Source organism: Haemaphysalis longicornis, unplaced genomic scaffold, assembly GCF_048455015.1.
Source record: "Haemaphysalis longicornis isolate Haplotype H1 unplaced genomic scaffold, Haemaphysalis longicornis Haplotype H1 scaffold_6, whole genome shotgun sequence".
Lineage (NCBI taxonomy): Eukaryota > Metazoa > Arthropoda > Arachnida > Ixodida > Ixodidae > Haemaphysalis > Haemaphysalis longicornis.
This window is the reverse complement of record NW_027526407.1, coordinates 169,366,313-169,380,777: the sequence shown is the minus strand read 5'-3', so window position 1 is coordinate 169,380,777 and position 14,465 is coordinate 169,366,313. Positions and strand designations below refer to the sequence as shown.

The following is a 14,465-nucleotide window of genomic DNA, read 5'->3' as shown; positions in this document are numbered from 1 at the left end:
CGTCCTGCTGGGTTTTGAAGCCTCTGAAGCCAGGAGAGAGCTTGGTGGTCAGTCTGAATGGTGAAGCATGCTCCGTCTAGAAACATGTCAAATTTTTTCAGCGCGAACACAATCGCTAGGCATTCCTTTTCGGTGACGGAATAATTGCGTTCGGCTGGCGTCAGAGTGTGACTGGCGAAAGCCACTGGTCTCAACACTTTATCCCACTCTTGCAGAAGTACCGCCCCCAAGCCGAATTCACTGGCGTCTGTTTGTACCACAAACGGCTTGTTTAAGTAAGGGAGTTGCAAAGACGCATTTTCTGCTAATGCTGTCAGCAAGGTTTGAAAAGCGGTCTGTTGTTCGGACGCCCAACACCACTTCTTGCCTTTGTGAAGTAGTTCATTGAGCGGTACAGAGATGTTCGCGCACTGGGGAATGAACTGGCGATAAAACGCAATCATGCCAAGAAACCGTTGCAAGCTTTTGACGTCGCTCGGCGGCGGGTATTGGAGTATGGCTTGCAGTTTCTCTGGATTTGGTCGCAGAACGCCCTTGTCAACAACAAATCCGAGTAAGTTGATTTTTTCCCCGGCCAGCTGTACTTTGCCGGGATGTATAGTCAGCCCGGCTGCGCGCATGCGCTGTAGCACTATCTGCAAATGTTCCACATGTTCCTCGAACGAGCGTGAAAAGACAGTGACGTCGTCGAGATAACACAAAGCGAATTCGTGTTTCGCGTCACCCAGAACAATGTCCATCATCCTTTGATATGAACTGGGGCTATTGCTTAAACCGAAAGGCATACGCACGAATTCAAACAACCCTCGGTGACATGTAAACGCGGTCTTCGGTACATCGTGTGGGTGCATTTCTATTTGTAAATAGCCACGTGAACAATCCAAGGTCGTGAAATACTTCGCTCCTGCCACGGCATACGTTATTTCGGTCACCGACGGGAACGGATAGGCATCTCGTTCCGTCATGGCATTCAGTTTTCGGTAGTCGACACAGATTCGCATAGATCCATCTTTCTTGCCGACTGGGACGACGGGGAACGCCCAAGGACTCTTTGATGGACGAATGACGCCGGTGTCGAGCATCTCGTCCAAGGCTTTGTCGAAAAGCGCTCTCTTGGGGGCGTTCATTGGTCGTGGGCTGCATCGCCATGATTTTGCGTTCCCAGTGTCGATGCGATGCTGCAAGACATCCGTTTTTCCTGGTTTTTCCGTGAACATGTCCGCATACTGGCGCAGGAGGTCTTCGAGCTGTTTGCGCTGAGACGACGTTCCTTTGAAATTCTGCAGCTCCTGTAACAGGTCTGCCGGCAGGCTTTCAGTCGACAAAGCAGCGCGAGACCTGCAGGGTAACGGGGGACCCGCCGAGGTCTCAAACGGGAAAAAACCAGGGTCGTCGCCAAGGTAGTACCCGCCAGCTCTGATGTCCAACCGCATAGCAACATCTGCGATAAAATCTGTGCCTAGGATCATGGCAACCGACAAGCCCTTGAGATACAAAAACCTTTGTCTCTTAGCGCGGGAGCTAACCGATATGCGTAACCGAACAGCGTTTGTGCTCTCCGCGGCCGCGCTCGACGCCATCCTAAGCATAACTTCGGTATGGCGAAATTTTACCCGCTTTGCCTTGCAGTGTTCGAAAAGCATATCGCCGATAAGGGAAACTGTGGAACCGGTATCAAGGAGTGCAGTTACGATCTTGCCGAGCACTTTGACACGAATGGTTGGTGACACTACCTTGGGGGGATACTGCATGCGATCCACCGAAGGCACAAGAAAAGATTTACCAGGTGTGTTGGCCCGCTGCGACTCGCTGCCTGGCTTCAGCGACGCCGGGAATCTGTCCTCGGTGGCGGGCCCCTGCTGACGGGCCTGGTTGCGTCCGTGCCACATTCGTCCGCCGGATGGCTCGTCTTCGTGTGGGACCGGGCGGCCCACGGCCCCGTAGCCCACGTTGGCTGGGACCGGGTGGCCCACGGCCCCGTAGCCCACGTTGGCTGGGACCGGGTGGCCCACGGCCCCGTAGCCCACGTTGGTTGCGACCGTGTGGCCCACGGCCCCGTAGCCCACGTTGGTTGGGACCGGGTGGCCCACGGCCCCGTAGCCCGCGTTGGCTGGAGTGCGGTCACGGTATCGGTTCTGCGGCCGCCTTCTTGGTGCAAATTCGCCCGGATCCAAAGCCCGGTGTGTCGCGGACTGCGGCGCCCACGACTGGAAAGCGCCAGGCCCGTTCCAGGCACAGCTGGGCTCCAAGGATTGGCTCGGCGTTGGCGGTGGTGCATACTGCAATTTGGCGAGCAGGCACTCCTGAATAGCGCGCGCGTTCGAAGCAACTGCATTCAAATCCGCGTACGTTTGAGCATACAAATACGGCTGGAACCGAGGATGGCACTGCCGTAACACACGGGCAACTTGCTCAGCGGAAGTAGTCTCTGGGGCCGCTCTCCTGTATAGTTCCTGCATAGCGCGTACATACTCTAACAGGCTTTCGTTAGGGTGTTGCGTCCTGAGATCTAACTCACGGAGAATGCTAGTGTCGTATCCAGGCGGAAGGAACTCAGTCCGAAAGCTTACCACAAAGGTGGCCCACGACGCAAACGGGGACTGCAGGCGCCACCAGCAGGCTGCAGGCCCTTGGAAAACCAGTGGCAATACCCTGGTTAGCATATGAGTGTCCGACGCTCCGACGGCGGCCTTGTAGACATCGAGCTTGTCAAGGAAATCCGCGACGGACAGACGGTCGTCATAGCCGCGGTAGGTTTGGATGTCAGGCTGAAGACGGGGCGCCGGGTCTTGTAGAGTGCCCAGGTGTTGCGTAAGAGCTTGACATAAGCCGGCCACTGTGGTGACAGCTTCGCTGAAGGCGGTGTCGGGGGCCGTGGCCCCGACGACTGTTCCCGAACGAAGTTCCTTTCCGTCGGCAGCGGACTTCATTGCTGGACGCCAACGAAACTCCGAGAACCAACGAACTCGGGCGAAGGAGCTACAAAGATGCCACCGTATAAATCGAGCACGCACCAGCACAAAGTCAACTGCGGGTAATGCTTATCAGTTGCGGCGCTCGCCGGAAAACTGGACATTCGGTGCCGCGGAAAAGAAAGCTGGGTATTGCGCAGGCTCGTTGAAAAGAAATGAAGTCGGGCGTAAGAGCAACAACATTATACCCGGCTTTCAGCAGCAAAATACATTTCGCTAAGCTGAAGTGCTAAGTTCCAGAAACAGCTGCCGCTTGCAAACAAATGCACGAAAGTTTTAGTCGCAATTTGCTCCTGTGCGTAAGCGTCTTGCTGACAAAGGACTGTGCTAGCCTAAATACACGTTGGGCGCCACTGTAGGTAGTTCTGCCTACCGAGGGGGGTTCAGGCAACGGCCTCGACAAAACATCACGCACAGAACATTGCAAGAGGAACAATTGCGCTTTACTCAAGCAGTGGAAAATGAAATATAAATGGAACAGGGGATACAATCAGCCAAGCACATAACAAAAGCACTTCAGGGTCCCAGGGCTTACGGTACGGCGGGACGAACGGCGGGCCCTGCTGACGTGCGTCCTCTTCCAGGTGGCTGACGGCGGTGGCTTCTCTCTTGTCACCGGCGGCGCTCCCGGCCGGCAACTCCCCCCTCTACCAAGCGCCGCTGCCCTTATCTAGCGTGCCCAAAAATGTGTCACGCCCCCCCTCCATCGCACAGTCTTTCTGCCGTGTGTTCCCAGATGGCAGGAGAGGTGGCGCGCGGCAGTTTGAACGGCCTAACGTGGGCGCTCACAGGGGAGAATCCCCACACACCTTTTTCAATACTTTTGTAAAACCGATGAGTATTAGCGGAGATATTGCAAATCAAAACATCGCATTTCTCCCCGCGTACGATTCCCTCTCCTTTCGTCCACCTCCTTCCACCGGACGAGCCTGACATCCCATGAAGCCTCGCCTCTCGGTGACATCTGCAAGAATATAGGTTGCGGGCGTCGTCTGCTGCAGCGATGACATACGCCGCAGCATCGCTTTGGGAAGGGACCACCTGACTTTCTTCGTTGTGTTTTGAGCAGTTCTTTTATCATTTTGCTTATGAATCGCGCACTCAGATCGCGGAGGCAAATCTAACTGAAGGACTGGGGTGGGACTCTTAGGCTTGCACACCACGCTGAAAGATAATGTGAAAATAGAACAACCCTGTCTCCACGCGCACTCGGCGTTGACATGTCTTTGTACATATGGGAGACTAAATTGTCTGACCGAGTGACAAAACAATCACCTCGAAACTTGTTAGAATGAGCAGGTACGTCCGTTAGTCAGGGGCCTCGGTTTATGTATTGCTAATAGGTCATCTACTTTGTGCCGTCATTTTGGTCGTATTGGGGTTACAGCTTACATGCACGTAGACAGGGCGTAGTTACATTCCATTCCGTTATACCAACTGGTTATAAACCGTTACAACCGTAACAAAAACGCAGCCGAAGGGTTTAACGATGCGGGACCATTTTCAGTGTGCGTCGTGCATTCAAGTACTCGTGCTCCTGCTCTGCACTCTATCCGCCCACCCCCCGCCTCTAACCACTTTTAAACCGCACCGTTTCTTAAAAACTTCGTCTGGTTTTGCAGACATCATGTATTCTCCGTTCAACGTACAAGTTGGCTCGCCCGAAGTTTTGCTCGCCCGAAGTTGGCTCGCCCGAAATATTGTTCTCGTGACAGCCTGTTCTAAGTTCGTCTGTAATTGGGATATTTTTTTATTACGGGAACATTATGGCTAGCGAGCGGTTGCACTGAAAGCTGAGGTTTCAGGTTTCTATAAAAATATCGTTCTTGTGACAGCTTGTTTTAGGTTCGCCACTTATTTGAATATTTTATTATTACGGAAACATTCTGGCTGGTGAGTGGTTGCATTGAGAGCTCAGGTTTCCGTTTTCTATGCAAATAATATTCTCGTGACAGCTTGTTCTAAGTTCGTCATTAATTGGGATATTTTATATTGCGGGGACATTATGGCTGGTGAGTGGTTGCATTCTAAGCTGAGGTTTCAGGTTTCTATAAAAATATCGTTCTCGTGACAGCTTGTTCTAAGTTCGTCAGTAATTGGGATATTTTGTTATTGCGGGAACATTATGGCTGGTGAGCGGTTGCATTAAAAGATGAGGTTTCTCGTTTTCAGAAAAATATCGTACTCGTGACAGCTTGTTCAAAGTTCGTCACTAATTGGGATATGTTATTAATACGGGGACATTATGGCTGGTGAGCGGTTCCATTGAACGCTGAGGTTTGCGTTTTCTATGAAAATATCTATCTCGTGACAGCTTGTTGTGAGTCGTCACTAATTGGGATATTTTATATTACGGGAGCATAATGACTGGTGAGTGGTTGCATTGAAAGCTAAGGTTTGCGGTTTCTATGAAAATATTCTTCTCGTCACAGCTTGTTGTGAGTCGTCACTAATTGGGATATTTTATATTACGGGAGCATAATGGCTGGTTAGCGGTTGCATTGAAAGTTGAGGTATCCTGTTTCTATGAAAATATCATTCTCGTGACAGCTTGTTACAAGTTTGCTTCTAATTGGGATATTCTATTATTACGGAAACATTATGGTCAGTGAGCGGTTTTATTGACAGCTGAGGTTTCCAGTTTCTATCCAAATATCGTTCTCGTGATAGGCTGTTCTAAGTTCGTCACTAATTGCGATATTTTATTAATACGGGAACATTATGGCTGGTGAGCGGTTGCATTGAAAGCTGAGGTTTCAGGTTTCTATAATAATATCGTTCTGGTGACACTTGTTGTAAGTTCGCCACTTATTTGAATATTTTAATATTATGGAAACACTATGGCTGGTGAGTGGTGGCATTGAGAGCTGAGGTTTCCGGTTTCTATGCAAATAATACTCTCGTGGCAGCTTGTTCTAAGTTCGTCACTAATTGGGATATTTGAATATTACGGGAACATTATGGCTGGTGAGTGGTTGCATAGAAAGCTGACGTTTTCGGTTTCTATAAAAATATTTTTCTCGTGACAGCTTGATATTAGTTCGAAACTAATTGGGATATTTTATTCTTACGCGAAATTATGGCTCCGGAGTGGTTGCATTGAAAGCTGAGGTTTCAGGTTTCTGTAAAAATGTCGTTCTGGTGACATCTTGTTCTAAGATCGAAACTAATAGGGATATTTATTACTACGGGAACATTATGGCTGGTGAGCGATTGCATTCAATGATGATGTTTAGTTGCGGAGCCTGTTTTATGCAGGCCACATGGCCGTGTTAAATAATGTCGGCACTTATTTTATGCCTATTAGAAATGACCTGAGTGGGTGTGTCAATATGTCCGTTTTTTTATTTTTTGGTAATAGGTATAACTACTTTAGAGTGAATATTCCGCCACATTTTTTTCTTTTTCTTAAGGATACAGTGTGCGCTGGAGACAGATAGAGCTTGTTTAGTGGTTAAAGTAGCCGTGGATTGCTATATCACAAAGGCAGGTGTGTACTCGGCCGTCCTAATTCGAGTTACTGGAATCTCTTGGTCCTCCAGGAGACCGCTCGTTAACGGTATCTCCCACTGCTCAGGGAAAAGGAATTGGAAGGGATGGCTGGCTTTCGTTTTTCTTGCTTCCCGCAATGGTATTGTCACGAAGCCAAGGACGACGCAGTTGTCTTGAAGGAGAAACAAGTTTTTTGTAGCGAACTTGTGCTCCGCAAACAACTCAAAAGAATACAGAGGCGGCGAAGCAGTGGTCAACAAAGTGACTAGCACAGGCGAGTGTCGTCCAATGAATACCGCGGCGGTTCTCTGCAGGCTTTTATCTTTCTGCACAAGTGTTTCAGGAAACGTCGACTAAATTCCAGAAAATTGTTGATCACGGAAGAATATTCTGGGCTATTCACGTTAGGGTGAAACAGTGTGCTTATCTGAATGTGATAGCCCGTGCGGCATCAAAGTAAAGAATGTAAGACGCACTTCGTTTGGAACGCAGATAACACAGCCGGGCGTGGCCCTGCAGTAAAAACAAACAATAAATAAACAAGCCCATACAAGGTTCGCGGCATTTCCCCCCTCTAAGTGTTCATCGACCCTATGCTAAAATAGAACACAGTCCGAACGAACAAAAAAATGCGTCATCTTGCATACTAAGGTTTCAAGCGAACTACGTGGACGACTTCGGGCCACGTGCGTCGTCGTGACGTTCCGGAATCACCATGGGGGATCACATCGTAGGTAAGTTGGCCAACACGTCGTAGGATCTGATAGGGCCCGAAATGCCGTCGCAGAAGCTTCTCACTTAGCCCGCGTCGACGGATGAGAGTCCAAACCAACACACGATCTCCAGGGTGGTACTCGGCGTCTCGGCGTCGGAGGTTGTACCGCCCGGCATCCACCAGCTGCTGGTCCGTTGTACGAACTCGGGCCAGCTGGCGGGTCTCCTCCGCACCCTGAAGGTATCCTTGGACGTCGGCGTTGATGTTGTCGTCTTCTACGTGCTGAAGCATGGCGTCGAGCATCGTATCGGCCGTCTTCCGTAGACAAGCTCGAACGGCGTCCTCTGCGCAGTTTCCTGGATAGCCGTGTTTTACGCAAAGGTCACGTACGGTAACACTTCTTCCAAAGTCTTATGTTCACCGTCGACGTACATTGACAGCATATCCGCGATTGTCTTGTTCAGGCGTTCCGTTAGTCCGTTCGTTTGGGGGTGGTACGCCGTCGTTCTTCGGTGATTCGTGTTGCTGTAGCGTAATATTCCTTGCATCAGCTGCGCAGTAAAGGCTGTTCCGCGGTCCGTGATTAGGACTTCTGGGGCTCCATGTCGCAGCACAACTTGGCTTATGAAGATCTTTGCGACTTCTTGTGCAGTCCCCCTCGGAAGTGCGGCGGTCTCTGCGTAGCGGGTCATGTAGCCTGTCGCTACAACAATCCTCTTGTTCTCGGATCGGGATGTAGGGAACGGGCCCAGAAGGTCCCTTCCAATCTGTTGGAAGGGCCTAGATGGGACGCCGATCGGTTGCAGAAGTCCGGCGGGTCTCGTCGCTGGCGTTTTTCGTCGCTGGCAGTCACGGCAGCTCCGGACGTAGTGGGTGACGTCGGATGCAAGGAGGGGTCAATAGTACTACGCCTTGATTTTTCCAATTAGGTGAGCTGTGCCGAGATGTCCGAAAGACGGGTCGCCGTGACACGCTTCCCAAATTTCGTCACAAAGATCTGCCGGTATCAGAAGAAGATTATTTGCTCTCGTTCCGAGGCTGAAATTCTTCTTCACGAGGACGGAGTTCTTCAGTCTGATGCAGGTAAGTTGCGTTTAAAGGCCCTCGGCACGGCGACGTCGCATCCTCGGAGGTAGTCGATCATGACGCGTAGATCGGGGTCGGCACGCTGCTGGGTTGCCAGGTCGCTCTCAGTCACGACTCCGAAGAACGCGCTGTCTTCATCGCAGTCTTGTGGTGGTGGGTCGACGGGAGCACGGGACAGGCAGTCGGCGTCGGAGTGTTTCTTCCCGGATTTATAGACTACTGTAACGTCAGATTCTTGCAGGCGCAAGCTCCACCTACCAAGACGGCCAAAGGGGTCCTTCAAATTGGCGAGCCAGCATAGCGCATGGTGATCTGTCGCAACCTTGAATGGTCTTCAATACACGTGTGGCAGAAATTTTGAAATGGCCCATATAATCGCGAGGCACGCTTTCTCAGAGGCTTAGTAGTTTCTATCATCCTTGGACAGACCACGGCTGTCATAGGCGATTACTTTCTCGCACTCGCTTTTCTTTTGTACGAGGACTGCACACAAGCCTATATCACTAGCGTCCGCGTGCATTTCTGTTCCGGCATTTTCGTCGAAATGCGCGAGCACAGGCGGGCTTTGCAGGCATTGTTGCAGCTCGCAGAAGGCTGTTTCTTGGGCATTTTCCCAGCTGAAAGGGGTGCTGTCTTTCGTCAAGCGGGTGAGTGGCTTTGCAATGCGGGCGAAGTTTGCGACGAAGCGCCTGTAGTATGCGCATAGTCCGAGAAATCTCCGCACGCCCTTTTTATCTTGCGGTCTTGGGAAGTTCTCTATGGCGGAAGTTTTCGCCGGAACAGGCCGGACTCCCGCGGCGTTGACGACGTGGCCCAAGAAATTGAGTTCCCCGTATGCAAAACGGCACTTTTCAGGCTTCAGCGTCAACCCCGACGTACGAATGGCCTCGAGTACAGACTGCAACCTTGCAAGGTGTTCGTCGAAAGTCCGGGAGAATACCACAACATCGTCGAGGTATACGAGGCAGGTGTGCGACTTCAGGCCAGCTAGCACCGTGCCCTGACTCGTTGAAACGCTGCTGGCGCCGTGCACAACCCGAACGGCATCACAATGAACTCGTATAGGCGGTCCGGGGTTATAAATGCAGTCTTCTCTCGGTCTCTCTCATCCACTTCAATTTGCCAGTAGCCGGTCTTCAGATCCATCGATGAGAAGTACTTCGCGTGGCAGAGGTGGTCGAGGGCGTCGTTGATTCGGGGGAGGTGGTACACGTACTTTTTGGTTATTTTGTTCAGTCGCCGGTAGTCAACGCAAAACCTTAATGTGCCGTCTTTTTTCTTCATGAGTACGACCGGGGCAGCCCAGGGGCTTTTCGACGGCTGTATAATGTCGTCGCTGAGCATGTCCTCGACTTGAGTTCGGATGGCTTCCCGCTCATGTGAAGAGACGCGGTACGGTGACTGTCGGGTACGTCGCGCTCCATCTTCGGTTATAATTCGCTGCTTTGTCAGAGGTGTCTGACGTAGTTTTTTGTTCGACGACAAACACTCTCTGTAGCGATGCAGGGAATCTAATAATTTCTTCAGTTCTTGCGGTAACGCCGGATTTACGTCGAAGGGATTCGGGAGCTTGAAGGTCTCTTCGGGTGCGCGTTCGGAGTCGGTAACCGCGATGACGTCACTTGCTTCTTGCGTTTATTCGAGGTACGCACTTGCAGCGCCCCAGTTTAAATGCTGGTATTCCTCGCTGAAATTAGTGACGAAAACTTGGGATTGGCGTTGCGTAAAGCGCGCAATGCCTCTTGCAACGAAGACACCGCGGTCGAGGAGCAACCTTTGGTCACTCTCCACGATAGCGTCTTCGTCAGGAAAAGCAGCTTCAGAGTAGACGATGGTCATCAAGCTTGCGCGGGGTGGCAGGGTGACATGATCATCGGCGATCAATAAACCACCTCGGTGTTCGGGGTTCGGTTCTGGCGTCATGGAGTGATCGGAGGAAAAAGTTATGGACTTGGTCTGCAGATGAATTATTCCACCGTTGTCCGTCAAAAAGTTCATACCAAGAATTACGTCACGGGAGCAGTTAGGCAAAATGACGAACGTCGGAGGGTACGTTGTGCCGTCTATGGTGACGCACAATGTGCACTTTCCACTTAGCGTCACGAGGTGGCCTCCTGGTGTGCGAATGTGCGGACCGTGCAATCTGGTCATAACTTTTATCAGCTTAGACGAAAAAGGTCCGCTCATGACCGAGTAGTCGGCGCCCGTGTCTATGAGGGCGACTACTTCAAAGCCGTCGATGGACAGCTGAACGTCGGACGCTGCCTTCTTCGAGTTCCGGGTGCGTCGTGGCGTCGTATCTCAGCTTCTGCGTGTTGACGGTAGGGCACTGTGCGTCGTGGTCTTCGTTGTATTCTCATCGGCAGGTTCGGGCATGTCGGGTACACGTCGCGCCGTTTTGCTGTCGTCGTGGTCGGGAGTCACATCAGGGTTAGATTGGGCCGTCAGGGTCGGGGCATGTCTTGAATCATGGTCTTCAGCGAGTCGCTGCGTCGTTGGAGGGTTTTCGTTTTTCCAGCCGCTGTGCAACTTTACCTCCCGAAGTTGCTGCTTTTAGTTTCGCCCGCGTTGGATGGGCGACCTTCCACGTGAGAAGTCAGCAGTGCTGCGGCGGTTTCGTGACTGATACGGGTAGGGAGGCGATGAATGGTAGAAGCGGGCTGGTCCTCGGTTAGTGTTGGAGAGGTATTCTTTGATCTCAGCAGGGCGCTGGCCGTATAGGGGGCGTGGGGCGTAGACGGAGAATCCTCGCAGACCGAGCCTCTTGTAAATGCAGCGACGGTAGATGTGGTCGGCCTCTCCGCAGTGGTAGCACAGCGGGCGATTATCGGGCATTCGCCACACGTCGATCTTACTTGGCGTCTGATATTGGTCTACAGGGCGTCGGGCGGGCGGCATTGGACGGCGGTATGGCTCGGACTCTTGACGGCGGGTTGGAGCAGGGTGGGGTTGACGAAGAAATGCGGAGTAGGTCATCGCTTGGGGCTGCCGGGGTGCTTTTAAAGCGTAGAAGTCCCCAGCACCTGTTGAATCTCTTCTCGAATGACGTCAGTCAGGGAAGCCACTTGAGGTTCTGGCGTCGTTGGAAAAAGCTTCTGAAGCTCCTCCTTGACCACTGCTCGGATGGTCTCGCGCAATGTATCGGAGCTTACAGTTGCAGCACCGATGCCCTCTGAGAAATGCGTTGAGAGGACGGTCGTGCTGTGCCGTTCGAATTTCTGGCGTCTTCTCCATCGCGGCCGCCTCAGACGCGAATTCCGCCACTGTCTTCGGAGGGTTACGGACTAGACAAGCAAAAAGCTCTTGCTTCACTCCTCGCATTAGCAACCTGAGCTTCTTTTCTTCGGTCATTTCAGGGTCGGCACGGAGAAAAAGTCGCTTCATCTCCTCAAGCAAAATCACGACCCCTTCGTTGGGGTGCTGCGTTCGAGTTTCAAGCAGAAGCGCAGCTCGCTCTTTTCTCACCACGGTTGTGAATGTCTTAAGGAACTCCCTTTTGTATTGAGTCCAGTCGGTCAATGAGCTCTCATTGTTCTCGAACCAAGTTCTAGCAGCATCTTCTAAGTAAAAGAAGACATGCCGGAAAATTTCTTCGTCGTCCCACCTGTTGAAGATGCGGACGCGCTCCAGCTTCTCCAACCATTCTTCAGCGGGGTCTCCCCAGGACGATGGCGGTTCTCGGGGTGCTGCAGGATGATTGGGGACGTTGTTTCTTGCACCATGGGGTTGGTTGCGGCGTTCCTTCGTTTGGGCCCTTCTGGCAGAAGACCGAACTCGGGTAGCAACCCTTGCAGTCGGCGGCTTCCTCTGGTTGAACTGGGTTGGCGGCTTCCAGATGTCGTAGAGAGCATAAAGGCTTAGTACTCAGTACCTCCACCAGATGTCACGAAGCTAAGGACGACGCAGTTGTCTTGAAGGAGAAACAGGTTTATTGGAGCGAACTTATGCTGCCCTAAAAACTCAAAAAGAATAAAGAGGCGGCGAAGCAGCGGTCAACAAAGTGACTAGCACAGACGAATGTCGTCGAATGAATGCCGCGGCGTCTGCTCTGTAGGCTTTTATCTTTCGGCGCAAGTGTTTCTGGAAACATCGATTCAATTCCAAAAAAAATGGCAGCGTATCTGCTCCTTTCGTTGCAAATTCCGTCAAAAGACGATAGTCTTTATCGGCTTTTGCTAAGTAAATGTATCTCTTCGCTTTCCCGCTCACCTCTCATGTTGTTCCTCTTGTGTCGCGCTCCTCCCAAGGTAATGACGCCAAAGGTTTGCTTAAATCATTTTAAATTTCCCGCGTTCCCCTCTCCAAACCGGGTGCCTCGGTGCGAACGCTACCGTACGGCGAAGACTTGCGTTAATCGGGGCGCCCTACTTCAATGTTTATAGAACCGCGTTTCCCTACTTCACGTGCGTTCAAGCAGAACGTGGAACCTATCTAATGGAACCTTGAGTAACTGTTGCCGGTTGATTTCTTAAAATGGCGTCAGAAGCTATAGTGGCCCGGGCGACAGCATGCGACGGCAGAATGAATTCTTTTTCTGCAGTTGATTAAGTATTTAATTTCGCAAAAGTCAAGCATGTTGATTTATTTATAAAGGAACACTGCAAATATCACTTCTGTATTGACTTGTCTCACATTTGTGTAATGTCTTGTTCTTCTTCAACAGTGTTGACAAATTTGAACATTACACCCGACATAGACGGGTAGATTTAGCTGTGACTATATAAGACTATTGTGCAGGCATTGTTTTGCTTTGGCCGGGTGGCTGAATTGAGTCAAGGACAGACAGACAGACAGACTGACAGCAGACAGACAGACATACAGACAGACCAAAATTTCTGGGTTTAAGTAGCCCAAGAAAGACTATCGTCTTTAAAATTGTAGATCACAGAAGATTATTCTGGCCTACTGACGTTAGGGCGAAACAGTCTGCTTATCTGAATGTGATAGCCCGTGCGGCATAAAAGTAGACGCGCTTCGTTTGGAACGCAGATCACACAGCCGGGCGTGGCCCGGCAGTAAAAACAAATAAACAAACTCATACATGGTTCGCGGCAATATGGCGGAGCGTGAATAGTTTACATCAGAATTTCTATTCGACGGCGTATCGCATCGGAAACAATAAACGCATTTTTACTCGGTGTACAGTCGCGGCTGTTTTAAAATGATATGTGCCCGGCTTCGTTATGTCTGACGAAATACTTTTATATTGGATAATTTCTTATATGTAAGGAAAGGTGCGGGGGGGGGGGGGGCAGGCTGCAATAACACATAGCTACATTTGCCAGGTCCCGGGACAACGGTTGGGTAAAATAGTTACACGTCATTACGGACTAAGCAGGCCCTCAAGCCATGTTGACGTGGTTTTTTGGATGATGTCTCCACCGCTTTCGGAGCGTCGTGGGAGCCCCCGTTCCGAAACAAACATCCCGACCTACGCGAGACTGTATGATTTCGTCTTTGCTGAGCATTGGGTGATAGCTAAGGTAATGGTCAGTTCTGAATTTTCTATGGAGGATGCCCGCATTGAGGCATAGGTTATAAAGGCGGTTTTAAAGTTGACACATCCACGATTAACGTCGTAGCCAGCTGCGTCAACACAGGCCACGTCAAAAGGTTTTGCTGTGCACTCGTTTATGAGCTAGGCTTCGATCGTGTCCTCGACTTTGATAGTGGCCCGGGGGCCTGTTTTAAAAAAAGAGCTGTTGTACAAGCCGCACGTTCGGTGTTGCAGCAAAACTAACAAGAGAATGCTAAGCGCTTTTGACCGCGCCCCTCGCGGCAACAGCAAGGCGGCAAGAGCAAGACTATGTTTGTTTCATGGATTTTATCGTGCATTGCCCCTAAACCATGTAATCGTCCAGCTCCTCGTATTTCATGTGTATCAGCTACTCGAAAACTGTTTATCAGCCCCGTGGGTATACCAGCGCCCATAAATATTCACTGTTTGTCCAAACATCAACGGAATAGAATGATATTGCTGCTGACATCGGGCACCACGCCTGCAACGCCGATTTTAAAGAAGCCCCCACACAGATCATGCATTAACGAACGGTCTACGCCCTCCTGTAACACCTCTCGGCTGGGGTCCTTGAGATATTAACCAATAATAAATAAATAAATAAATAAATAAATAAATAAATAAATAAATAAATAAATAAATAAATAAATAAATAATTAAATAAATAAATAAATAAATAAAT

At 50.6% G+C, this 14,465-nt stretch overlaps 1 protein-coding gene across 1 annotated transcript; it reads right to left on the bottom strand.

The window, feature by feature from the left end:
* Positions 1–237: 237 nt before the first annotated feature.
* On the bottom strand, positions 238–3,092 carry LOC144143359 (uncharacterized). Its single transcript, XM_077675127.1, has 3 exons — positions 2,571–3,092; positions 919–2,279; positions 238–247 (listed from the first exon to the last, which is right to left on the bottom strand). The coding sequence occupies exons 1-3, from the start codon at positions 2,928–2,930 to the stop codon at positions 238–240; spliced, it is 1,731 nt and encodes a 576-aa protein (XP_077531253.1). The 5' UTR covers positions 2,931–3,092.
* Positions 3,093–14,465: the final 11,373 nt, after the last annotated feature.